At 40.4% G+C, this 24,866-nt stretch overlaps 1 protein-coding gene across 5 annotated transcripts in view; it reads right to left on the reverse strand.

The window, feature by feature from the left end:
- LOC146004744 (uncharacterized) overlaps positions 1-24,866 on the reverse strand; it is a 632,500-nt gene that overhangs the window by 47,440 nt on the left and 560,194 nt on the right. For all 5 annotated transcript variants that reach the window (XM_083143714.1, XM_083143712.1, XM_083143713.1 and 2 more), the window contains 2 exons: positions 6,083-6,332; positions 524-625 (listed from right to left, as the gene is read on the reverse strand). In XM_083143714.1, the coding sequence (XP_082999840.1) occupies positions 524-625; positions 6,083-6,332 (352 nt within the window). The remainder of the gene's footprint in view (positions 1-523; positions 626-6,082; positions 6,333-24,866) is intronic.

Consider the following 24,866-nt stretch of genomic DNA (forward strand, 5'->3'; position numbering starts at 1 on the left):
CTTATGTAGTCAGTCGCCTGTCAGGATTTCCATTCCCCCTGTGGGGGGGGGGGGGAGAGAACGATTTTTCCCGCCAATTATCAAATACATTCCCATGGTGCTTTAGTATGCTAATCACAAATATTAAGTTTTTCACCTGCACTTGCTACTGAAGAAACTAAAAATTATTCAACATTGTTCTAAATAAATGAACAAAAATAAGTCAAAAAAATTTTCATAAAGAATATCTCCCGTCAAGAGTCTGGATCAAGGATCAAAGTGAACTCTGTTTTCATTTCCAATTCGTGACAAATAAAAACACACACTTCTTAAGTTTCTATCGGTCAGTGGGAACCCTATCGGAACAGGATTTGGATGCAAACCATAATATGCAAGATGATCATTATTACTTCTATTTGGATTATTGTACATCTCCTTTCTACCTACTGGGTTGTTATTAATTAATGAATTAACATTCATCAAAGAAACAAAGGAAATGTATCGAACTTATATGTAAACAGTACACAGGGAATAAAAACTTTACCGTGCTCGTCATTGGTGTCTGGTGCTGATATACTTCGCTTCAGGGACAGTAACAATTCCTTTTGAGGTGACGAAGGTGTGGATGCTACTTCTTTTAGATGAGCTGAAAGATAAGAAAAAGTTACTTGTAACTGAAACCCCGTGATTATAACCACTATGCACAACTACTCGTGTACAATCAGCCGTAAATATAACAGTAGGGTAAGTGTTCAACACTATTTTCATTCTGTGTGTTTTCAAAGAAAGAAATTGTACTTGATCTGTAGCACACATTGTCCCCCACCTTATTTTGAGTTTTCTGATTAAAATCTCGAACACCACGTTGCAGAAAACAGAATGGATAGCCTTGGTGATGGACAACTTGCGTATTATTATATTTACCGCTGGCTGTACCGTGTTAAGGCTCGGCTGGACCTTTGGCAGAAAGGGCGAATTTTTCCAAATTTTCCTCTTCATTTGAAAAACTGCGGTGATATTGCAAAATATGTAAAATTACATACGCTTGGAATTCCTTCTAGAACATTGACGTGAATTTTCTTGTAGTTTGCTTAAAGTTTCACGATTGCATAAGTCTATTAAACAGTGAAAGCAAAGTACACTAAAATTCACGTCAATGCTCTAGAAGGCATTATAAGCGTATGTAATTTTTCATATTTTGCAATATCAAAGAGGTCTTTTGAATGGAGAGGAAAATTTCAAAAAATTTGTCCCTTCGGCTGCCAAAGATCCAGTCGAGCCTTAAAATTAGAACTTCTTGAGAAAAGTAATTTCCATTACATCTCGATCATTAAAATATCCAGAGCATATCCTTGTCATGCAAATTATAAGCTCTAGTGTACATATTGCTTGTAGCTGCAGGCAGTATCAATGAATTAAGCTGCAAGTTTAGGAAGTTTAAAGGCCACTGTCTACCACAATTGATGCGATGATAGAACAGTCACAAACATATGGATGACAACCAGGAGCGTATATTATAGGCTAGCTAGGCCATCGGCGAAGCCTGAAGTCTAGATAATAAAATACAGGAGAAAAATCGATCGGAAATTATAAATAATATTATTCATATCAGTGAGATGATGATGATCGTGATTCTGGAGTTGGCAACCTGACTTCCCATGAGTTGGCAACCTGATTTCCCATGAGTCGGCAACCTGATTTCTATTCATAGCCTAGGACCACATGACATAGTGAGATAGCCCACATCTTGGACTCAGTACACGCCACTGTTGCCAACACAATTTCCACAGAGGATTATCCTAGCTGGTGGTCCAGGCATGAGAGCCTTGATAGTCTGCAATATGCATTGCAGGATGCACTAGGTAGAAGAGAGGTTCATATTTGGGTGTCTACTGGTAGTCACACCCCTTACACCCCTGTTAAACATTTATCCATACATTTCCAGTAATGAATGGCAACATAAAAAATGCAAAATATTTTGTTGGTTCAAAATTTTAAGTTATAATAGCGTGCACGATGATGGATCCTAATTTTTTCAAGAGATCACACGGGGAAAATGCCCCCTTGTCTCATTTGGCATGCATGTCCCTGATTGTAATGGATATTAAGAATTACTTCATGAAAACCTTTATAATTTCACTTATAAGATCGATGGGAAGATTGACACATATTAGCTGATATTTCACACTACATTGAATATACTGACTTGTTTTGATTTTGTCATCATGTTTTCATTACTTTAAGCTTCTGCATAATGAAATTGTGTGTCTGGTACTACAAATGGTCCTGAATTTGAAACCCAGTGAGTGTCCCAAAGTCTAAGGTGTGTACCCAGCTTCTTAAGTACAATTGGAGAGAAAAAAAATAGGGGGTAATGGGATTTTTGGCTCACCCTGTAGTGTAGGTAACCAAATAACAGCAACAAATAACTATACACTACAACTCTTTCACAGAGTTTAGTTGTTTAGTGCCGTTCCTACTTAATATTTAGATGTTCACAAAATGCATTGAATTATAAAGGTGTCTCATCTTTTGGGAAGGAAGAACTGGCTGACACTATTGATGCCTTCTGGTTAATTTGTAGATAGTTTTCTCAATTTAATGTTTAACTCTATTCACGGTATGAAAAATTAATGGAAGAAGTGGGAGGCAGGAAGTACGGATAAAGGCAGGATCGAAAATAAAAGCTGCAGGAAAAACACAAACCACAGCATAGCCACAGGAAGTGACTCATCTGTGATTAGATTTCTTTTTATGGATATTCTTACTTTGTGGAATCTGCACTTAACAGCTAGTAATTCTAATCTAGTGACTCCTTTGAACTATTAGAAATAGTGCTGAATAGGTTTCCTTTGTGTGCAAGTTTACAACTTAGTCTAAAATTAAAAGATGCTTACATTTAAAAATTGCATCATGTAAACATTTACAAATTTATCTCAAAGTAAAATTGTTTCCAAAGTTTTGTATGAAAGTTCAATTTTTGCACAGTAGGTAACCAGGACTTGACGCTAATCTGAACTGAAATTTGTCCTAACCAGGAACAGAGAACTGAAATTAGGTATAGGTTCAATTTATTTTTGCCAATAGGTTCTTGCTTGAGGGTAATATTGCATATCGCCTTCATATTTCAACTGTAACTTCATGACATGGGGAAACATTGCTGTGTGCTAAAGTAATGCAGAATACAAACTGAACAACCGACTAAATACCAAATATAAAACTAGCCAGCATTTTTTTCGGCAGTTACTTTACAACACTTAAATTGTTAACTTGTAAATCTGTAATGTGGAGGAAGCCAAATTTGGCAACTGTTTACAACCATGTGTCTTCTCTGGATGCTAAGGTGAATGGATAATCGTGGAATTGCCTTCTAAATTTAGAACATTAACGTTTTATTGCAATTTGTCATTTCCCATTGCACGAAGACTTCAATGCTTTGGACGGATTGTTGCATTCATTCGAAATGTAGTAGATGAGTAAAGTAAGATGAACTGTCAGGCAAAGTTCACTCTTTGTTCCATAATTTATTATTTGTAATAATTTAAATATACCGAGACTTATATTATGAACCAGAATTATAAATATAACACATGTAAGTCTTCACATATTTATTTCATACAATTAATGATAAATGATTGTGTGTAATTTATTTGAAAGACCTTGTGAACTTTCCGAACACTGATGTTTGAGGACACACAGAAACCTGAGCTCTGAACCCAAGATAATGCATGGATTACAACGAAAAGAAAACAAGATAGTATTATAGAACGCTTGGGAAAGAATCAGAACTCTTACATATTGAAAATCTCGACTAAATGTTAATGTAAACATGAAAGCTTTGGAGTTTCCTACTTAACACTTAAAAATTTCAAATTATTTTATTCACTTTAAAACTTTCCTTCAATACATTGACATCCAAATCTGACTAAAATTTGTTTAAAAAATACCCTGGGATTCACAGGAAGTAGACATGCTTCACTTTTTCTTTGTCTAAAGTGGTGAAATTGTTCTAAAGGTCTGAAACCAAACTTGAAAATCAAGGTAGCCAGTACTGATAAATAATTTATGGCTCATAAATTCTCGCTCTTGATTATACCAACCACTTCAGTGGAAACATTCTTTACACTTTTTCCAAGAAGCTAATCTACTGCTGTCATTAATTTTGAAGACCAGACTATGTTAACATTGACATTATTAAGCAGCACTTTCTACCACATGATCGGAATAGAATTATGAAGCGGTTTACATCGAAAGTTTTAGGGCCACAGTGTACACACAAGTAATGTAGGTACAATTTACAGCGCATTCCAAAACTAACGCGCGTGATCATTGGTCTAATTGTCGGTGGTGATGCCATGCCTTTTTTGGCGTTTTGAAAGGTGGTCGATCTCTTCTCTTTAACGGCTAAAAAGGCAACTCCCCCCCTCGCTTTCTAGGGTCTAAACAAACAAATCATGAATTCACGTAAGAGTAGATGTCGACCCCTTCCTCCCATTGATGCCTAAACTTACGCGAATACCTTCTAAGGGCCGGTTTTTCAATGTTCAGTTAAGGTTCATGTTAGCACGTAACTGGAAGTTAGCGAAAATTTCGGTTTTTCATTGTACAGTTAGCTCGTAACTGGAACTCTGGTGGCGATTATCTTTACTGGTACTTCTTCTTGCAGTTACCAGCCTAACTGGGAGTTGGAAGCAACGTGGATTCCTCGTGCAGCTATCGAAGTTCCACACTCGCAACTTCACTGTCAGATTAAACTAGATATGATTCATAAAACTTTTAAATTCGTACAGAGAAATACTTATTTTGTTTGGCAGAGCTTACCAACGTCCATGCAAATGGAAATTAAGCAGCGTAGTTGCTAGAATTCGCTTGGCAAGGTTGTGTTGGAGAATTTGTGGCCAGGATATCTGGTCTACCAGGCGGTACAATCTCCAAACAGTAATTTGGTGCAGTGGTTAGCAGCACCACCTTTCGGAGCGTTTTGTGTTTTGTAATACGAGTTCGAGTCCTGGTCACGGGTATTTTATTTTCTTGTCAATTATTTATTACGTGTGATGCATTCAATTCACGCTTTATTGTTGAATGATCTTCTCGTATAAATATTACCGTAAATTTTAAATTTTATTTTTACTCGTACCTTCATATTTTTACAAAGCATGCTTACTATTAACATGTTCTTTCGCTCAACAACATGCATAGAGAGGTACAAAGCATGAAGTGAAATTTACATATTAATAATAATAATAGTGTTTATATCAACAAACAGGTATTATTATGTCTCGACTTTCGAGTTCTTCACGCTTCTTCTGCAAGAAAGTATCTGCGCTTGCGCCTCATAACATCATTTCTCCCACATGGAATTGGCCTTTATTATTATGAGAAAAGCAAATTTGTAGTGCTGTATTTCGTTAATTTATTTCGTAAGCATACAAAATGGATGCGCAGCCATTGTTCCTATCGTTTCAAAATGCAATAACGTGCTTTCGACCGCGGCGCGCTTGTAGTTCTATATTTAAACGCCAGGCTGTGTGCCAGTTTACGCGGTTTGAAACTATACTAACAGATGGCGCGCAGATCGATTTGATGTAATTTCCGTGCTTCAGAATTGCCAACACACTGTTTCGGAGAACGAACCATGGTTTAGTTATCTGGTAGTTACTTTCACATTGAAAAACCCGGTCCTGGTTAAGACTGGCTGTTATCTCCAACTGGCAGTTAGTTAACAGAAAAATTAACAGGACATTGAAAAACTGGCCCTTAGACGATATTTTAAACATAAGCCTTCAGTGAATCTAGCGGGCGACATCTATAGAAAGTCGCCACAATAAATTGACGTTAACCAGACAGTTTTCTTTCATAGAGGTTTGTGCAAAAAATTCAATCTAGGCCATTACTTTGGGGGGGGGGGCGGGCAAGGCGCTTTCTTCTCTCTCCAATTCCTACATAAAGACATGCATATAAACTATAGTTTATGTCAAGTTTGCCACCTTCCGTCCAAATTTAGCGCCAAAATATCATAAATGAGAGCCCTTTAAGAATAAGTTAGCAGTAATCGATCCTAGAAATCTGACATAAGAAAATTAAAATGTACAAAAAATCTTACCTGTCTTGCTTCGGAATCTTGCGGCTCGTGGCGCCCTCTTCTTCCTGTCTACGAGGGGGCTGACTGGCACAGGCAGGGGGGACGACGCCCTTTTGTTGTCCCTCTCCATGCGCCCGGCCACCGAAAATTTGACTGCATCCGTGGGGCCCACACGCTTCCTCCAATCATTAGTGGCGGCATCAAGCTTCCCGAGGCGTTCGGCTAGCGTCCCGGGCGACGACGGGTTCGAATCGTTCCCAGGTGACTCTGCCTGCAGGAAACGATGAATCACATAGAATATAACGCACATCACCACTATGTACCACATATCTCCTTATGTGCTAGACAAGACACTGTAAACAGTACTTTGTTGCCCTTTGACGCGTTCGCAAAGGGTGGAAAATACTGGCACAGGAAAAGAATGAAGGCGAAAACGGTAGCGCTGTCACTACGGTAGCAGCAGTGTTGTTTCTAAGCTTAAAACCGCTACATCCTCTCGTTCTAAACACACTTGTACTTACAGACGCTTCCTACAGGAAGGTCTAATATGAACTGGCAATACTGCAGGGATGATAACGCGGTAACTAGACCGCGCGATCACAGCGCCAACTGGCCCGTGACTGGAAAAGGAAAAGCCAAACGCTGGACGATCCGAACAGCAAGAAAGACTTGAAGATAGTGCACTCGACAAGCACCGCCACTTGACGCCTACCAACTTTCTCCTATCACGCACACACACTCGTCGTTGAACGTTTCATGCCAGCCTTCGCCCCACATACAGTGAATTATCGCTGGGACATCCTTCTAGGTTACTACTGGACCACCTTCACGCTTTTTTTTAAAAAGCAAGCCTTCCTGCTTAATTATCAGTACAGCCAATGCAACGTTCTGAATAAATATTCTTATCTATTGAGCAAATAAAACCGAAAGGACAAAGTAACTGATAGAAAAATCTACATTTTCAGTCCTTAAAATTGTCGAGAAAAGGTTGGCTGATTCTATTCCTGGTTATTTCGAGGCGTTTTTTTCCACCTGAGCAGGTTAATAGTGAAGATGAGGATTGAAATATACAATGGAGACTAACATATCCATGCCTTACCCAGAATTTTCCATCTGGGGTATGTGGAAATTTATACTTTGCACCAAAATTACCATGTATCTGACGTGTGTCAAAAATTAGGGGGTGTTGGGCAAAAGTTTGGGGATGTTCAGGCGTTTTGATAATCACAGATTGGAATCAGGGTTGCCAGACCACTATAAGCAAAAAGTACAAGTCACTGTTCCGATATGATTACAGTAAATAAATATTAGCAGGAAATGTTAGCAATTACTGTCAAATCGACATTTCAATTCCTTCCGAGTACAAAGTTCCCTAATTTATAATCAACAGGATTAACACTACTACATGTGTTTTAAACCACACTATTTCCGACGAGCGAATTTTCATCCAATTTTTCTGTAATTTTGTTTCTGCAACAAAAAGACGTATCTTTTATTAATGCAAATTATGTGGTGCTCAAAATTTAGGACATTTATGGTTTAATATAGGACATGTCCGGAAAAACGAGGAGTCGAACCTAGAACCCAGACTCTTAGCGCTCTAACGCCACAGCGGCTGGCAAGAAACAATGTTGACATTTCATTTAAAAACTGAACTTTATGCACAGAGGCTACTGGGAACTTGATTACAGCGAATTTGACCTCTGGGATATACACTCGTAGAGAATCTAATCCGGGAACTGTTAATTATGAGGAGACAATTACGGTACGAAATTATCTATCGGTTGACGTCTTTACTGTATCTCGTTGAAAATTTGGTTCTATTTTGTGTCTCATTGCAACCATTCATAACAAACATGACCGTACAGTTTCAGCAAAGAAAAACAAGAATGCATCTGCAGCCAATTCCGGATCGTCATTTTTCGGCGAAAATTTTAGACGAGCGGTGGGGAAGCTGGATCGAGTTATATACCTCCTTGAAGAGTATTTCTGTCCCCGTCCTTGGAAGGGAGCTGCAAATGAGTCACGGTAAATGGCAAAGAGTTATTTTTGAAGCGCGCAAATTCAGCAAATGCCGGTTGCTATGACAGATGGCACTTGTACGCTAGCGACAGGAAGATTAGTCTTTCCCGAAAGCGTTCTTGTGACGTCGTCTCTTTGTAATCAAGGAGTCCCGGGATCGATATCCGAAGGAGGAACATAGTGGAACGGTCTCACTTTGATTTGAAACTGTAGGTCCAGTCCCGACTTGCCTATCTGTGCGTAAAATGAATATAAAACAAAAACTCAAATAAGAACATTGTCAACTGCCTCTCCAGATACAAAAGCAAAAGTTAACAAGAACGGAACCTGTTATTCAAATCAATGAGTCCCGGGTTTGATTCCTGGGGTTTCCTTGGTTTATTGTCGCTTTATTGCTCTTTACGTTAATCGCAAATATGAACGATGATTACACGAAAAACAAAACATAAGCTAACCTCTATGGTGGAGTGGTTAGCATTAAGCGCCAAGAAGCCTAAGTTCGAATCCTGGGTAAGACCTGCGTGTTTGTGTGTCTGCCTTTATCTATTTCATCCTGATCGTCACGATCAGTATACAGGGGTAGAAAAGCAAAAAGTGCAAAAGCAATGAAACACACATGCTGTGACAAGAGTCTAGAATCCGGAAATTTTGACGACGGGATTTTGAGTATACTCTGTCCCGGCTATCTATGGAACAAGGCGGCGCATAGCGACAGAATAGGGGGAATCGAGTGTGCATAGCGAAACAGTACACTGCTGCGAAGGCTGGCAACTGCAGTCACTTCTCCCCTCCACGCAATCCTGTTCCCTCTCACGTATTCATTGGTGGAACCATCACTACTTACGCAGACTTGTTTTCTTTCGTGTTTGTATTCATGGTTCAGAGTTGAGTTGTCTCTAGACCACAGACAGGCTAAGCGGGTCAGGCCCTACAGTTTAAAGTGGGATCCGAACCACTATGTGCCTCCAAGAGCAGGAGCAGGATTTAGAGTAGAATTACAAAACAAAATGCTACCCAGAAAAGCCATTCCCGCGTTCGCCACTGCCATAAGGGAACAATCTGTGGTTATCATCGCAGTATGACTTCATTGTCTACCTTCCCCCGACACACACACACGAGTCACAGTGACATCTTGTCCTCTCCCTCGACACGGAAAAGAAGTCCCCACGTGCACTTCGGGTGTAAGAACCTCTGGGAAACACATTGAGGAAACCACCCATTGGAAAAAATAAAAAGATTCCTACACATTGGAAAGTGGACTAGCCAAGGATGAATGTGAAGCGACCTTCACGCGTGACGTCGAGGAATTGCAATTAAGGCGTTAAAGTAAGTGTCATTTCCGCACTGTTTCCAAAGCGAGAAATTGAACAGGTACCGTGGACATTTTATTCGGACAGTCAACAAGCCCACCCGTTTGGTTCTGTGGCAGAAAGCGAATTTGCCCCCACTGGACGAAATCTCTGGTGGACTTCTAGTACTAGATAAGAACAGATTGTTAAAGTTTGAAGTGCAAAGTTTCTAATATTAAATTCATTGTCAACTACGATTACAACGAAATGCTTCACTATGAGACAATAGTAATAGCCATGCATTGCCTCTGTGTGATAAAACAATAAGTCAAATTAGCTATAAATTTATTACAATAAAAACTTGAGTCACTTACAGGCTGTTCTGAATTTTCAGCTTGGGAGCGAGCCCGTAACTCCCGAAGCTACCAATCAACACGCGAGCAGCTGACGTCATCTCTACCCATCGACAATCGTTAACCTTTTCATTCATGCTCTACGCTGTTTGTAGACTCGCTGGCTGGACTACACTTTCGGCTGGAGCTGTTCCGAAAATTAACTGAACTACTAAGTACCATTTTTATGTTGTAAACATTTATGCAGGCTTCTCTCGCCATATTCGCTCAGTCCACCCCCCTCCGATCAGTCGACCCGCCCGAGTCCACCCCCTCGGATCAGTCGACCCGCCCGAGTCCACCCCCCTCGGATCAGTCGACCCGCCCGAGTCCACCCCCCTCGGATCAGTCGACCCGCCCGAGTCCGCCCCCCTCGGATCAGTAGACCCGCCTGAGTCCACCCCCCTCGGATCAGTAGACCCGCCTAGTCCACCCCCTCGGATCAGTCGACCCTCCTCAGTCAATTCACCTCCAACGTATAGTGCTCTGCTCCGATATTATTCTTCGTCCACTCTTAAGAATATAAACTAATACACGAGACTTGCGAGACATACTATTGGTTAATTCCAATGCCAAGGATGAATCTTGGACGTAGAAATATAGTAGTGCGGATGATAAACTACTTAATCAAATTACGAGACCTTCTTTTATGCATTGCATATCTATGGACAAGTCCAGTAAAGAATTAACAAACAAGCACGACACTACAAGTCACGTGTTCTGTTTACACTGACAGTCTTCACCGTGGATGAAGAACAGATCATTTACCACAGTTGCCAGATCATTTTCATTTGTAAATCGCTGTTATATGTAGGTCCCTTATCTGCAAATCTAAATAGGAATAAAGCAACATGCTCTGAACATCTATATTTTCCCCAGACAGATGCCCATTACAGTTAAGGAAATTAACTTCAAGACTGATTTAGAGGTTCAGACAGATTGTAACTAACTTTCCTCAAGACACGGTTCACTGGGATCTTGAAATATGAACATCCCCGGTGAAGAATCTAAGTTAAGTCGCCCGTCTCCTGTTAGAAAAGGAAAAGCTGACAAGTCACGACATGAACCGCAACGCTTGACTGAAGACAATCGAGCTTGTTAACGCAGGAATGAAACAATATTCTGCTTCACAAAAGACGACCATGCACAATGCACTCTGAAGTATCTGAACGAGTCGAATGTCCAGATACAATGCACAAGGTCCCACGAGATTCAAGTCAATTCTCGTATCATCTCACTTTGGCACCGTCCCCTTCAGGGGTGCACATTGCCATCATAGTCCGAGAGATAGGCAAAGAGAGAGAGGTGGGCAGGGCAGAGAAAGAGAGAGAGAACGAACTGAAGCTAGTGGTCTATGCCGTAAAAAGTTTACTGAGAAATAATTGACTAAAACCGTCAATTTACGGTACTATGTACGGTGCACTCAATTGCAATTTGTAATCAATATCTATGTTTATGCATGATAAAACATTGACATTTAAATAAAAAAAAGTACTGTCGCGTTCAGTTTCTGTAAATTTGACGGTGACTTGTAATAGTGAACAGTGACAGTGTACAGCAAAACGTATGAAATCTTATTATGAGGAGAGATGTTTGGATTACTTCAGCTTCGCAACACAGCCTCAGGACTCGAACCCGGCCTCTTTGAGGTTGAGGTCTGGCCTCGTGAGCCTCAACACCTCTGGTGAATAGACAGGTCTTCATCTGGCATCAAGCAGGTAGCAGACTAACGACTTACTTTCATGGAGGTAGAGTCTGATGACGGTTTTGTTACTGTAGCATGCTGGGTTTATTGAAAATTGTTTCGTTCACACAATCTCAGACAGTGATCGCCCTTCAAGACGTCAATGGGAAGGAATCAATTCTTTGTTCATTGACAACTTATTGTTACTTTCAGACAGGTGGGCTGAGGGAAATCTTGTTCAAGCAAATTTCATCTAACTACTGACGTCCTTGACCCACGCAGTGACGCAAAGCCATTGCGAAGGCAATTTTAATCAACATATTATCTTCTTGGACATGTCTAGGACCAAGAGCACCCAGTACAAATGCCAAGGTAGAAGGTTAGACCCTCGCGACATCAAGAGAAAGTAACCAACGTTTCTGCCTATAGTCCACGCAACGAAAGAACGGACACTTCGGCTACAATGAGGAAGGGTCCACATCTGGGTACGATGTCACATTATTGCTTCACCCTCAGTCATAAACCACGAACATCCAGTGTTCCTTTGCAGTCAAACCAAGAAGGTCACGATAAACAGAAGCAATTCCTTATACCAAGCCCCGTTGCTAAGTTTTTGCAGATACTGAGTTTGGCAACGTTTTGCAATTTGCACCTCTCACAATTACACAAAACCAAACTTATAGATACTTGTGCCTTGGTCGAAAGATTCGGTTCGAGTTCTTGTTTAAAGTCCACTTTATGCACAGATAGCATAATCGAGACTGGGTACACTGTTTAAAGTGGAATCCGAACCACTATGAGGCTCCGCCGGGTATCGAACCCGGGGCTCCCGATTACAAAGCGACGACGTTAGCACTACGTCATCGGGGTGGTCCCGTTGTTAGGAAATTTGTTTGGCGTACTTTTTTATATAACTTCTACAGAGATTTAATATAATTAATAGGCAATAGTTTCCAGGAGCGCAACTTACGTGGATCTGTGGGCGCAAAGTCCACCCAAAAATGTGTTGAGTTATTATTTACATATTTGTTGTGATTCGTGGAGGAGTGCTTGTTGAAATCAGCAAACATTTAAAAAAGTAAGGTTGCACTGTTGGTGTGCATTAATACAAGGGAAGGTACTATGAGATTTCTTGTGAACTTATTACTGAAGAGTTTGAGCCCACCCAAGGTTTTTAAAAAGTTGGCGCCCCTGAAATTTCACCCTATTCACAACTGCGAGCCTCAGTCCATCGCCCCACGGATCAGTCGACCCGCCTCAGTCCATCGCCCCACGGATCAGTCGACCCGCCTCAGTCCATCCCCCCACGGATCAGTCGACCCGCCTCAGTCCATCCCCCCTCGGATCAGTCGACCCGCCTCAGTCCATCCCCCCTCGGATCAGTCGACCCGCCTCAGTCCATCCCCCCTCGGATCAGTCGACCCGCCTCAGTCCATCCCCCCTCGGATCAGTCGACCCGCCTCAGTCCATCCTCCCTCGGATCAGTCGACCCGCTTCAGTCCATCCCCCTCGGATGTCGACCCGCCTCAGTCCATCCCCCTCGGACGTGTAGTGCTCTGCTCAGATACTATTCTTCGTCTACTCTAAGAATATAAACTAATACACGTTACTTGCGAGACATCCTATTGGTTAATTCCAATGCCAAGAATGAATCTTGGACGTAGAAATATAGTAGTGCGCATGATAAGCTACTTAGTTTAACTCGGCCTGCAAAAATTGCTGCGTACGTTCATGCCATTAATCGCCACTGTTCGTTAATACCTAGAATCAGATCTGGTAAAATTTCACACCAATTGCTCCGTGGGACTGCTATTGCGTTAACAGCCGCGGCTATTAAGACACGGTCATAGTTATTATACAGGAGTTGGCAATTCGGAAACCATCATTATACGAGAGTGGGACACTCGCGAGGGAAATTCTAATGAAATAATTCCGCCCGTGAAGCCCAAATGGAAAATGTGAGGGAGAAGAAGGAATGACACCTTTTTCACCTACTCTAATGGCGAACGAGGTGAAAGCGGATCCTCGACTTTCGATTTTACGAAAACTTGGATCCGCTAAACTACGTAGGAAGAAGCCGTGACGGCACGCGAGGCCGTTTTCATTAAATATAAAAGGCACGGAAACGAGAAAGGGGGAAAATAATATTATTTGGAGCTGCTCGCTTTGCACACGCGAAAGCTACGAGTTGAGTGATTTCGGAGTTTACTCTTCAATCTAAAGCAAAGCATTCATCGCGCATGCGCAAAAGACACCCGAGGAGGCGACACGATGACGATATTGTAGTCTACAAGCTAGAAGAGTTTTGTTTGTTTATATGATGTCTACTATATGTAGGCACTTTTAAAAAAAGACTTGGTCACATTATCTGACTTGTGGTCATTTTCTAGAAATTCCCGCCATCTTGATTTTTCTTATTTATATTTTTGTGGAGTAATATGGGGGAGTACTATGTCATTTTATAAGTGTTCAAGAACGCTAAGCTAAAAAAAAAGCACAGATTATGCTGTAGAAATAAGAATAAATGCTATGTTACCTTCACATTTGGATTGATTCATTGAGTTGGTGTTTTAAGTCCACTTTATTCACAGTACGGCTAATTGGGACTGGACCTACAGTTTAAAGTGAGATCCGAACCACTATGTGCCTCCACCGGGTATCGAACACGGGACCCCCTTGATTTTGATTGATTTGCTTTTTTTACTTCGCTTCTTGTGCCACTTTTGGCTAATTACCGAAGATGGGGATGAATGATGACATTATGAAATTGATAAATTGACACTCACAAAGATCCATGCCCAGGCCGGGATTCGAACCCAGGACCCCTAGCGTTGTAGCGCGGTGTGCTAACCACTCTGCCACGGGGGGCTGGCCCTTTGATTACAAGGCAATGATGCTACCACTGCGCCATACGGAGGCCCCTTTATATTTGGGATGGGGAACATTAAGACTGATAAGACTGTAATGTTTTATATGTGTCATTTCAATCAAAATTTAAACCTTCTTTTGCACTTTCAAAATGTACAGCAACTTATGTTTCCAACGTTGCAAGGGCACACCGTAGCTCGTAGGCACTTCTGGCATGTACAGGGTGGGGAAAAAATCCGGTCTTAACTGGTTTATAGGGATGCAAGTCCAGCCTTTTTCTACATAACCATAATTTAAAGGATCCAGCTGCTACATTACTGAGAAAACGAGCGTCACGTGCAGCTTGTGTTCCTTCCGTTCGGAAGATTGCATTTATTCCTGATGTTTGGTTTAAAATCGACACATGTCTCTTCGGTCTGAAATCTACCATACAGTACGAAAACAGACATCTCATGCATGAGGTTTTCCACATATACGGTGTCACTGCTCAAACCTGCAACGTATGGAGGTCATGAAGGCAAACAACCATTCTCAATTGTGTTTGGTGGTCTTGTTTCTGATGCTAATCCTTTAAAACCTACACTTTATCCTGGATGTATGCAATTTGTAAACCAAATTTATCTAGTGAAACTACGGAATAAGGAGTGCAACGGGGGGAGGGGGGCAGAAAAAGATACCGACGTAGCAGACAACACAACCTGAAAACATTTGATTTGAGCCACCCAGAGCAGAAAACACATTGTCACCGTCAACAAACCCCTACGATCTATGCAGTGTGCAAATCAGCAACGCGACTCTGGTTGCTTGTCTGTAAAGAGCGAGTGTTCATTCCAATTCGGCTATTGCTTTGCATACAGTCTAAGGCTGAACTGGAACCTACTTTTGTTCGTAACTGTACAAGCACTACATATTGTGCGACAGCCATAGGAAAGCAAAGAAACCAGTAACGGGCATATTAAATAAAGCATAACAACAACATACCCGTTACAAATGGAGCTAACAATGCATCTCAGTTCCTATACTTCATGTCGTTATCAAGAATACCAACAAAGAAATTGATCCTGAAAATTTCAAGGAATGTGCACAACGAAAATCATAAACACAATTTCTACAGCTATTTCAATCTTGAGATTCATTTATGAGCCAGAAAATGGCATATACATTGTTTTTCAGGTGACTACTTTCTCGGTTCTAGCAGTGCCATAAACCACAAACAGATATGGACACAGTATTTCATTTTTATTTCCATCATCAATCAAAATAACGCAATACTACGAAAGGGTTACGACGAGTGTTATGAAATTTCAAACGGCGCTATGACATTAAGACTTCATCTCAATCTTTATAGATGGCGTTGAACTCTATAGCCAGTCTTCTCCAGTAAGATTTAGAATTTTAGAAAAGCTGTGCTGCATCGTCATTGGATGATATTCAACGTGACGTCATCACGCAGTGTACTCTGGGAAAGAATCCGGTAAACAGATTCGCGTTTGTTAAGGAAAGCGCATGATAGGTCTTCTTACAGCGAAAAAGTTTGAATTTCACCAATCTATATTTCTCTGTTTCTGTAGGGTTTCGGAAAAGGTAAAGTACACATTCCTCACATGATCACGATAACCATACCTTGAATCACATCGGCACAGACCATACGTGCAATGCTTACCCGGTATGTTTTCAACGCACGATCTGATTCCCGCCAGTTCGCAATGAATTGTGGGGGAAGTTGTACACTGAATATGGATGCATGGATTTTAAATGTTCAGAACAATGTTTTTGCCATTATTATTGCTTGTGGGCTAGTCAGGGCATGTTAATGAGACAGTTGTGGAGTAAAATGTCAAGAAATTTGAGAAACCTTATCTCGATTTAACTATATATAGCAATCTACGAGAATTTCAAATCAAAAATTTGGTGTACTATTAAATTAGTATTTCAATCCGATTCCACAAGATTTTTAATGTATAACCTATTCTAAATTGGTTAAAATAAAGGTATGCCATTGACCTAACGGAAATTACTAATTGGCAAGAAGACCTCGCATTCAAACTGAAAAACAACAGAAATATTTCCTGTATATTGCATTCAGGAAGCCTTCAATTGCCAGTAAACAATATCGTACCTGACGTTACATTTATGTCAAATCTACTTTCTAATTAAAACTGATACCAATTGTAAAAAATGAGAGGAAATTTGTTTCCATTAAATCGTGATTAAATATCGCTATTTTTACAATATTGTACTTCACCATCATTCTTATCAATATCCGATTAATGCAATTAAACGTTGCATAGTACATTATACACGTTAGCGGCAATTTCAAGGAATTCACATTTTATATGTAAATTACATTTGAACAGTTTGAAACTTCGAACACAACTTTCATAAAAAATAGGTTTTTGAAGATTCATAAGTTAACCGTAGATATATATAATGTATGTATGTTTGAAATTATATAGTGTGTGTGTTTTCAGAATATAAGCACATTTAATCAAATATCAAAACAGATATTGATAGACCTGGCAAAAATCAGAAAAAACATAGAAATAATATATTTTTAATATTGGAAAACTAAACTGATCTGTAAGAATTTGTTTCGAAAGTAAACAGGAAATTAGATACATGCACAATGCAATTTGGTGCTTGTAAAATTATCATCACTATACTTTAATTCTCCGTGTACATATATAACACACACAATCGGTAATGTCCTTGTTTGTGGAAACTATTGAACAAACATAAAAGTCAAGATTGTCACGCGACTTATGTTTTGTTCTCTTTACAGAAAGTTAACTGTACGACTATTGTCGACAGTTTCATTTCATGGTGTCATTAAATAGTTTTTAAGACAAATGCATTACGTGCAGGAGAAGAAATATGCTTCATTATTTGGGTAATTAAGGCGCTACTTCGAAAGTCTTCTGACAAAAGAACAGCCTTGCTGAATCTCAGGGAACGAGTTTCAATATCTTCCCAGCATAGTACGTCGTGTTCGTAACGAGGAGAAAAAGATTAGCGAATGAAACCTCGTCGTCACTTCAGCAGGTTTTCCTGAACAAAAGAATCACGTGGATGCGATGACAGCTGGCGTATGAAAACCCTGTGTGGTTTCCCTCGCAGTTTATGTAAGAGAAAATGATTCAGAGTCGTGATCTACAATGTAATATTTTTACTAGATGTTACTAGGTAACGTATCTTGAACCGGCTGAGTCATAGCTACACTTATCCAGGTGATGTAACTGGATGTAGAAGAAAAATATGAACATTAGAGCTACATTAAACCTTTTGGAAGGTGCCAAAATGTCAACCTCTCTTGCATGCAGTACTAAGGAGGGTCTGGCGTCTGGGATTTTAGCCAGTATAATACTCTGAGGTATGTGTGTTGCGTGCTGTCCATGTTTGGGAGTGCTCCTTTATCCATCTATCTTATCACCACTCATCCACATCTTCGCGATTAACCAAAAATGGCAGAAAGCTAAGTAAAATAAAAGAAATCTATCATCACAGGTGAAATAACAGGGAGAGTTTAAGAGTTTTTGTTGTTCATAACATATTGAAAAATGTACTGACAATTCAGGCATACTAAGAATATAAATGCATAGTAACGCCTTTCCCTAGAGCTGAATGATTAGCAGTCTCTACCGTACGGTCCGGTTCGATCCCCGGTTGGAGTTCCAAATTTCGGTGTTGACCTAGGAACGTGAAGACAATATTGGGGAACTACTTGAAAGCAATAGAGGGAGGTCAGATCTCGAAAGCCAAAAAACAGCGCCGATGGAATTCGATGTTCCGACCACGCGTCCCCCACCGAAAAGTCGCTTAGAATGCCTTGGTCCGCAAAGGCACGATACGCCAATTATTATTTTTTTTTAGTTCTACATTACGAGATTTTATACAATCCTTTCTTCCTTGCTTCATTCAATTTTTTCCTTCTTGATTGTTTCCACCTGCCTAGCAGCACCATTTCTCTGTGCTCCACCCGCCTGCCTAGCACAGGGTAGCCGAACCATGATAAAATTCAAGGATAATTCCCGGTGTTCAAGGCGGACTTTCCACAAATTCAAGGGGGTACGAGCAGATAGATGTTTTCTCCATATCATTCTTTCGTATTACCACAAATATATAACAATATAAAGGGTCTGAAAGATTCAAATTTATGCAAAAATCGTAATTCCATTAAATTAAACAGAATGTACTAATATTAAAATATTTAATTTAAGGTGTAGAGTTTACATGTGCTATTTCACATACTCAGACTCGAATTACAAAATACAAACACAAGTCACAAATGTTACGGGATATACAAATACTAATCTACGAAAACCTGCTAATTGTATAAAAATTTCCAACTCAAATTTACCTAATGAGCTTCAAGATATCCTGTCTTATAATAATATTCAGTCTTCCAGATAGATTGTTCTGCAAAGGACACTAAACAAAGTAAACGGATTGAGAAAATTCTATTATATTTTCCACGTAGTTTCTTTCCTTCTTAGATAAAAACAAAAGCTAAACTGTGAAAAACTTGCTTCACTGCAATAATAAATATGTAACTATAATAGAAGATGCTATTTTTCACGTATATGGAGCAGAATTCACGCATAATTCCCGGAATTTCCAGTCAGTAGCCACTCTGCTAGCAGCACCATTTCTCTGTGCCCCACCCGCCTGCTGCTGTAGGCATACTTGTATAGATATAACCAGTGCTTTTTTTTCTGAAAGTACGCAACAGTATGCAGCACAGTGGGATCCATGAGTGTTACCGTGCAAATTGTCCATCACCATGTTCGTGCACTTTATACATGACCAAATAAGGGCTTCAAAAATTAAACGAAAGCTCAAAACAAGCTGTTAACTTCTGCACTAGCATACATAAAAATCCATCGCTTAAAAACGCACAGGATATATGAGAAAAATTAATGAAAATAGTCATGGACAATTTGAACGGTAGGTAATACTCATGGGTCGCACTGTACAGACACATTTTTACATGTTCATTTATAAACATAGCACAGCATTTTGAGTAGTTCTTATGATGAACACAAGAACAAACCAACTTCAAGAGTACCGAAACCTTTCTCCCTATAGCTACTCTATTGCTTCATGTTGGAAATACTTTCCTTCGGAAAGATGGGAACTATGTTTCTTTCTGTGTGGGCTGCGTTTCTTGTGACAAGTGTATAATTTTTATGTTAAGTATGCTAGGTTTCGTTGTTCATTAATTAAATATGTTAAAAATCTATAGTTGTTTCCCTCATGTACAAGAAGTAGAAATTAAGTATCTGATCATTGATAAGTGCAACGGGTAAGGAAGACCAGGTAACGTTAGGTCGAGCTCTTGGCTCAAATTCCCCAACTTCCCTGGCCGAATCCTGGAACCAACCGTTAAAAAAAAAAACCTTCAAAACTGTTGTATCCCACAGGAAAAAAACACTGGATATAACATTATGCACTTTCCTTAGAACCCTTAGAACATTCAAGGGAATTAGTCTTGACGCACCTGCGGCAAGACTTCATCATTACAAACAGAATAGCTCCCATACTTTCAATTACACGGTCTCCGCCATCAAGAAGACATTTGTGCAATGTCACAGCGATTTCACGAAGGCTGCCGGAGAAATCTGAAACGCTAAGATGAAAGGAGAGAGAAGGGATGAGGCGGCACCTTCATTCTCCCCAAACGCCCTTGAAAGGCGAGGGACCTTTCGCCAGATGGACGGCATCCAGAGTCCCGCCTTTCTCCGCACCCTTTCACCTGACTTCGATAGCAGACCGTATGCAAATGCGACCGTGAATGTGAAGTAGATCGTGCGGGCATTTGATCTCTATGTTCGTTGTCTTTCTCTTACTCACAGCCCGAGGACAGGGGCGGGTGGTGTCCATAGCCACGTGAGCGGAGTTTCAATGAAGCACTCTTTCCTAAATTATAGCACGTTACAGTTAAAAACAAGTCCACCGTTCCATATTTCAATTTTCGAACACATTCTGAATTCAGATGGCACCTCATTATAATTGCTGTGGAGTCAAAAGATTTGTATTCCTGGCGCCCACAGCTTGGTACGATCCAAACCAACTTCTGCGCAGAAGTGCTTAGCATGGAGTTGATATGCGAAGATTTGAGGTTGGAGTCCCGACAATAGCATGACAGTTTTCATTTGAAGGGTAACACCGGAGCGAAAGTCTCAAGGCTGTCCAAGGTTGTGTTAAAAGTCCCCTTTATGTTCAGATGGGCTAATCGGGACTATGTCTACAGTGGGATCGAAACCTTTATGCAATATTCCTCCAGCAGGGATCGAGAGTCGGGTACCCTATTCTACACCCTCGAATTTTCATTTTTTTTCTTTTATTATGAAGATTTTGTGATCATAATTGTGAATATAAAAAAATTGGAGCGCGGAAAGCAGTATTTACGACTGTACAGCCGTTTAAAATTGAGATTTTGTAGTTTGAAATTGTCGAGTCCAAATTTCCGACCGATTCCGGGCTCCGCCCCTGGGGTAATTGACTTACTGCCCCTACCGCGGCCCCGCCTTTATCTAGAATCCCTTTCAAAGGCATGTTAGAAATTGGCCGGAGTCACCTGACCCCAACACTATTTCTCACTGTTTTCCGCATTGACACATGAAGATACCAAAAATGAAGGCTATTCGTCATCATAGAAGTTCTGAAAAACCTTTTTGACGTTACGTAATGAATTTTAATTTCATAAAAAACTTAAGTTTCGTAGCACGTAGACCTAAAAAATTAACTTCCGCGCTATTTGCAAACACTGTTTGTTATGACAAACTAAATATTTTCACGAAAATATTTGAAATGTGCCTGAAATCGAGGGTATGGAAAGGGGTACCGAAGCCGAATGACGTACTTGTCACATTTCATACAATCCAGAAAAAGGAAAGAAAAAAGACAGAAAAGATAAAAGAAAAGTTAGCGAGGAGATGAAAAATAAATACAGTATATGCTCGGTGTTGGTTGTGGGTATAAAAATATGCACATCAACTTATTTTCGCATACTGCAGTTTCTTTGCTTGTTTTCTTTGGCCTCCTCCGATTTTCCTTACGTTATACTGTGTATATAGTCAACAGTGGCTTGCCCCCGCACTTTTCACCACTTTCGCCGCTAAACCTTATCTACAAAGGTCCTGTCCCCCCAGTTTTGGCATTTGGCCCCCCCTCCCCGTTTTGGAACCCAATCGCCGCCACTGATAGTCAAGAGTACCTTGTAATTCGGAGTAGCCTCGAGTCGGTCCACCTCGAAGTATCAGGACTCAACTGTACTATGAAATAATGCATCAGATATGGTCTAGTTTCAAAACAAAAGCAATTCATTGTGCAATATTAACAATGTTCATACTTGTTTACATGTTTGAACGACCGGCACGTGGATATAAGGTCAGTGACGTTCATTTATAACGTGTTACAAGTTTCGCTTTCAGTTATCGTCCGGAATGTAGTGTCGGTAACGGTTTGCGATCCCTTCACAAGTTTCCTAACATTGTTTGCATATTTGATCTTCACAGTGGGGAAAAGTGAAACCCTTACCGACTGGAGCATTGCATAATATGAAGCTCATTGCATATCGCAACGAGATCCTGCAGTGAAATAATAATGTTAATTAGCAATGTAAAAAACCAAATCTGAATACTCATTTTTTTTTTCTCTCAGATCGCCACTGCTGCGTCACAGTTGTGCACCAATAAGCAACGCCCGTTCGAAACAATGCAGCATCTGATTCGATACGTTGAGAAAATTTGCTGTAATCGTACTCGAAGGCGACACTAAGCTTGGAAAGAATCTGGTGCGACGTTGAAAAACAATTCAGCGCTTTCTAAAAGTTATTCAGTCAAAGCACGCTGAGCAAAGTTGGGGAACTGATGCATATAGTACACGTCCACGGTTGACGCAGCATTTCATTAGATATTAATGTGTCAAGAGGCTTATTATCGTGCTCATGTATTTCTACCGCTCAACCCTGACGAATGAGTAAATAATGGTGAAATGCATGATGGGAAAACAAATGAATGTCCACACCAGTGAGCCTACTCGAGAGGTGCATCATATAGACTCGCATGCCATCTGCCGGAGGCAAAACAAGTCATTTTCCCATTTAGCATGTGCTTAAGCTGAATTATACGACGCACGGTTTTAGAAGTGATATTGGGCGGAGTTACGGAGAGCGTGTCCTTGGCGACCAGCCAATAGCAGGAGTGCAACGTTGTACAGTTAGGAAACTGCGGCGAGCAAGTTAAGCGCTGTGTTGTGTGATTTTTTGCGCGCAAGACGTTCTTTATAAAACTCGCCACTTTAAGGTTCATTATTGCATGGGACACGACATTATGAACCTGACTGTCCAAGTCCCATGCATTTCCGTCGCCTACAGCCGGAGATATCGTTTCTCAAAGAAACAAGGGAAACAGCGCGTCTCTACACATACACAATGACCCTTCGTTTTCCTTCAGTGTTCCGTCTGTTCTTTTTATTTGCCACCTTATTATGAACCCCGCTGAGCTGTCTTGGTAAAGTTATGGGTGTCAAATTCGGCTGAATATGAACGATGACCCTTTATTGTCGTGGGCGTTTACGAACATTGCGAGTCTGAGTCACTTTCAGTTCACCGTTCTACTCGTACGCCACGAAGAACAGTTGTGAGACGATTCAATATGGCCCTTATTGATTGATTAAATGTTGGTTTATTTTACTTCGCTTTTCTGCTGCTACCTTTGGCTAATCGCAAAGATGAGGTTGGATGATGATATGATGAAATTGATGAAGGGACACTTACAAACAACTATGACCGGGCCGGGATTCGAACCTGGGACCCCTGGCGTTGTAGCGCGCTGTGAAGTCCAGCTCTTATGTTCGATAGTTATGCAATAATGTGTGTTCTGTGAGTGTTACTTAATAATTTCGCGCCGGCCCACATGGTGGAGTGGTTAGTATATCGCGCTACGACGCCAGGGATTCCGGCCTGGACCTGGAATTTGTGAATGACCATCCATCAATTTCATTATATCATCACTCATTCCCATCTTCGCAATTAGCCAAAAGTGACAGAAAAGTTAAATAAAATAAAGTAAATCAAATCAAATTAATAATGTCGCTCTCGAAACCTATTACAAGTAGTACAGGAACCAAGGGTAAAATATTACGTTCATAAGACAGAAATCTAGTGTATTCTTGCTACAAGGAATTGGCGTCGGAAGAAGTTTGTGCTGAAACAGTGTTTTCGCAGAGTCGAGAACTTACGGCTAAAGCGTGTGCTGTCTGTGTACATACTGTGTTGCGTATTATAAAGCAGGGTAAAGTATCTACCACAGAAATCGGTGAACCGAACCCTTATTCAAATCTCCTGGGAAACATGCCAGAAAACAGAAACGAGAGCGATGATGATGACCTTGCAGTTCCTCTATAATAAATACCTTCAAACTTCTTAAAGGTACGAGTTTTTCTTATATGCTGCAGTGAATATGATATAATCCTGTGTAGAATTCTTTACTATTTCATTGTACTCAAATATCACGTGCATGCATTATATATAAAAAGCTGAATATTGGACACGGCGAAATCTCTGCGTTTCCTTTGCGCTAGCAGTTGGTTTGCAGCAGCGCGACAGCACTGGCTGCGTATTGGCTGAACTCATGTTCCTTCTAAAAGCGTATGCCGTATAGTGTTCATGTTTGTTTAGTTAGGTTTGCTCATCTTGTCCGCCTTAGTATTTATAAAACAATTTAATATGTTGTGCGTTATCTTTAATGCAAGCACAGTGATTCATAATTCCCTCCGATATTTCGAACGTTTATAGTACAAGAACTATAACACATAGCAAACACGTGCATATCAGTACATGAAGAATGTCTCCAAGTTTGCACTCGTAATAGGCCCCATCACGTAATTATAGATTTAGCCGCCAGGTGGCAGTATAACGCAAACATGCCGTGCACTGGTGAACACAAAGCTTTCTGCGTCTTAGAATTCGCTAAATGTGAGTCTGTTGTGATGGTACAATTGAGATTATTTACGAAATATCGAACAGAAGCACCTATTCGCGATTAAAATTACCACCTGAGCGCTAGTGTCGCTTCCAATATGGCCGCTCTAAGTAGGACAAATCTTTGTTTACATTCAGCAGTAGTACAAAATAGCAGCGTGTTGTCATGACTGGTATGGTAGAAAACGTTTAAATTACGCATTATTTTTAAATATTGCGAATGCGATGTGAATTCCAGGTACTCTAACAAACGTGAAGCTGTACTGAGAGCGAAGGATTTAATTATGATAGGCAAAAATAACACGGAAAATGCAGACGAAACTATGTATACGCAATGGTTGTCCAAAGCAGTGCTGTATCATCTGCACGTCATGTTGTAACTGGGGTTCTCGGAAATTATTTGAAAATAAAGGAATTGAAATTGACCTGTACTTGAAAAGCTGGGACAGGAGAAAATTGCGAACATATCGTTGCAGTTCTTTCTCGAAAGAGAATAATAATATTCACGATTTCATGACCAGGCTATACTCACTGAAAAAGGACATCGTACTGAATGAAACATGAA

Source organism: Lepisma saccharinum, chromosome 22 (genome assembly GCF_977018435.1).
Source record: "Lepisma saccharinum chromosome 22, izLepSacc3.1, whole genome shotgun sequence".
Taxonomy (NCBI): Eukaryota; Metazoa; Arthropoda; class Insecta; order Zygentoma; family Lepismatidae; genus Lepisma; species Lepisma saccharinum.